The following is a 3,543-nucleotide window of genomic DNA, read 5'->3' on the forward strand; positions in this document are numbered from 1 at the left end:
TCGCCGGCACTTCTAGCAGCATTGGTGAGAGAGAAATGTATGTGATTGTTGGAGGTGGATAGGTTAATGTGAGAGAGAAAAGGAAGGCTTTTATAGGTTTTAATTAGGTTTACTTAATTAATTTTAAATTTTTTAAATTTTAAATTAAAAAAATTTAAAATTAATTATTAATATAAATAAATGTAGTTTTATTTAATTTTTGGCTGATAATTTTTTGGTTTCATATACTTTTCTTTATTATAAAGACTAATTCTATAGTGTCTTTTATTTTTTGTGCCTTAGTTGCCAAAATTATTTTATAGGGTAAAAAATTAAATATTCAATACTTAATAAATATTGACTATTTAATATTTTTTTTAACAAATTAGACAATGTTTAGGGTACCAAAACAATTAGTCAATTACCCATCATAAAATACTAACAAAAAAACCAACATATCCATATTGAAAAGCAAAATCACTACACACACAATAACAAAAAAATTGCATCCACAACAACACCAACAAAATAAACCAGATCCACTGTAACTGAAAACTCATGCTCTAAGTGCATAGCAGAGTTGAGAGAGAAACGGTTACGGCATGCAAAAATCAGAAGATGAGAGAATAATGGAATTAATGATGAACCTTAACTGATTCAGTTACACAAAGGTGTTTATATACAGAACTAAAATCAGCAACTAACATCTAACTGTGGTTAACTTCTAACTCAAGTTAAGCTAATTAACTCTAACTCTTAAATATCTAGCTGCAACAAACTAAGTGAACCAGCAGCTAGTTTCATCATAACTAACCAGTCAACTCCTCTGACACCCTTTTGTTGTTGAGACAAATTTTGAATGACACCAGACAGGAGGACACACGAACTTTACATCGGATAATAGTGTTTGACAACTTCCATCGTCCAAGTCAAAGATGCCAATATCTTGATGTTCGACATCGTCCCATGCTTTCCAATCTTGTAGGTTATCTGTAAAGTAGATTTTATTTCCTTTGGTTTGAATACTTGCAGGCAGCATTTGAACAGAAGAGTTGAATCCAATCATCACTACGTAATTTTCCAAACTACGTAGTCTGCACCATTCTTTTGCATTCTTCTTCAATTCATAGATATCAAATTTGTAAGTACGAGAAAATCCACGATGATAGGTAAAATGTCTCACCAGCATCAATAAACTTCCATTAGCACGCCCAACCAAATATTTAAGCTGGTAAGAACCCACCGCAGCACGAAAGGGAGGTTTGGCTTCATGAATACCACCTACAGGCCCTGACTTTGTGTTTGTATCAAATTCGTATAGCTGGCCACTATCTTCTACTGCATATATCTTCTCTCCAAAAAATATGACATCATCAAACCATGTCTTCTCATTAAGATTTAACCATCTCTTATCATTTGGTTTGTAAAAGGCTAATGTACAACGAAATCCATGTATAGCAACTGCCATAAAATCTTCATTGTCATTGATAGGACATGAATTTATAATAACCTTCCCAACCCAGATCCTATTCATCACACTGCTCGAGACCCGGTGGTAATCATCCATATCTTCAACACCCAAATCCCAAATAGCATATTCAAAGCCATGCCTGTTAGGATTGTAGTCAATTATATCCGGAAAAGTTGATATTGGAGGAAGATCTAAACGGACCTTTGTAAATGCATTTAACATATACATCGAACCCTTGTATATATCTAGGACGATCAACCATCCACCAAAAGAACCACGGATCAATTTGGTCTGCATCTCTGGTAGCTTGAGATAGTGGATCTTGGCCTCATCAAGAGACTGAATATCAAGTGGTACTTCATCAGCAATAGGTAACTGCATGAGATGGTAGATCTCCTCGTCTTCATAAATATGAGTACTGGAAGATTCTTCAGGTATCAGCAGCCACAAAATCTCGCTAGAGATCTCTGGAAGTTTCAAGTTCCATTGCTTGCAAACTAAACCAAGTTGGATGAAATCATCGTAAGAATACAAGTGCTCCGCAATTTCCTTCAAGATGTCATGATGAATGTTTGCCCATCCATTAATGTCACCCATATCTCAGACTCAAGCTATATTATTCTCAGATATCAAGTGAAATTTGAAAAGCAAACTGCAGAACTCAAGGTTTGTTTGGAGTTCGTTGTGTTTGTTACCTATATATAGGTTTTGTTTGTTTTTCTATGAATATATCTTTTTCAAATAATTTTTAATCTTTAAAATAAATTATTTTATATTTAAATATCTGATATAAAAATAATTTTTAATTTATTATGTTAAAAATATATTTTTAAATAAAATATCTTTTAAAAAATATAAATTATAGTTTTTAAAAAATATTTTTTTATTTTTATTACTAAAATTTTGTTCTTGCATATCTCTGTTTCTTTTTATTTTGGGTAGATTCTGCCCCGTTTTATTTGACTTTGAATTTCAAAATTTATTGAAAAGATAACTAGTTTTTTCTTGGGGACACTATAAAATCAAATATGACCTTGGAAGTTGGAATCTATCTTATCCATCCATCTAATACAGTAATACCTCACAGGGTGATATTGGAAATTTGGGATCCGTATCATTCATTATTTATTGTTCAAATTTTTTATTTAGCTTTTCGGGTAACAAAATTTATTGTAGTTAACTTTATTTCACTGATTGTATATAATATTTTATATATTTATTTAATTATATTCGTTGGTTTGAATTACATAATAAATTTAAAATAATAATTATCTCTGGTAATATGAAAATATATAATTAAATATATTTAAAATATTTTGATATTGATTGATCCTATATATGAAAATTAAATCCTATTTTCATTTTGAGGGAAAATTAAAATTAAATCTCTAAAAAAAATAACACATCACACTTCTTATCAATACATATCAAAGTATCATGTGTAACATCTTCGTCTTAAAAACTAATTCTATGGTGCTTTTATGTTTTGGTGCGTTGCCAAACTTATTTTATAGAGTAAAAGATTAAATATTCAAAACTTATTAAATATTAATTATTAATTATTTGATATTTTTTTAATAAATTAGGTATCATATTTAAGGTACCATAACAATCACTGATCATAAAATACTAATAAAGAAACCAACATATCCATATCAAAAAGCAAAATCACTATACATAAATAACAAAAAGGGTTTTTTATTTAAATAAATTATTTACTCTCCAATTTTACCTGAATCTCCTAAATTGTTTTCTTGAACGTAAATCCCCTAAACTATATAATATATAAATTGTCCTAGACTGGTATGTTTTAATTAATATATAAATCATTGTACCATGTGACGATTTATGCATGAATTACATAGGTAAATAAGGTATAAATAGTCTCACCCTAGTGGGTATTAGAAATAACACATAAATCGTCCTAGGCGTTTTAACCTAAAACACCCTATCCTGGCACAATTTACGTGCTTCTTCCTAACCCTAGCACGATTTACGTCCAAATCCCAAAACCACAGCCTTAGGACGATTTATGTGCAGTGAGGCCAGTGGCATCGATGCCATCGGTAACTTGCTCTGCAGTGGAAAATATT

General features: G+C 30.4%; 1 protein-coding gene across 1 annotated transcript; it reads right to left on the reverse strand.

The window, feature by feature from the left end:
• Positions 1-796: 796 nt before the first annotated feature.
• LOC107490852 (probable F-box protein At4g22165) lies at positions 797-2,047 on the reverse strand. Its single transcript, XM_016111668.1, has one exon. It carries the CDS (start codon positions 2,045-2,047, stop codon positions 797-799), a length of 1,251 nt encoding a protein of 416 aa, XP_015967154.1.
• Between the last annotated feature and the right edge of the window lie 1,496 nt (positions 2,048-3,543).

This window comes from Arachis duranensis, chromosome 5 (assembly GCF_000817695.3).
Source record: "Arachis duranensis cultivar V14167 chromosome 5, aradu.V14167.gnm2.J7QH, whole genome shotgun sequence".
Lineage (NCBI taxonomy): Eukaryota > Viridiplantae > Streptophyta > Magnoliopsida > Fabales > Fabaceae > Arachis > Arachis duranensis.

What these genes read in the sequence shown, in the direction of transcription:
- LOC107490852 (XM_016111668.1), bottom strand. Translation starts at nt 2,047, where the DNA reads ATGGGTGACATTAATGGATGGGCAAACATTCATCATGACATCTTGAAG.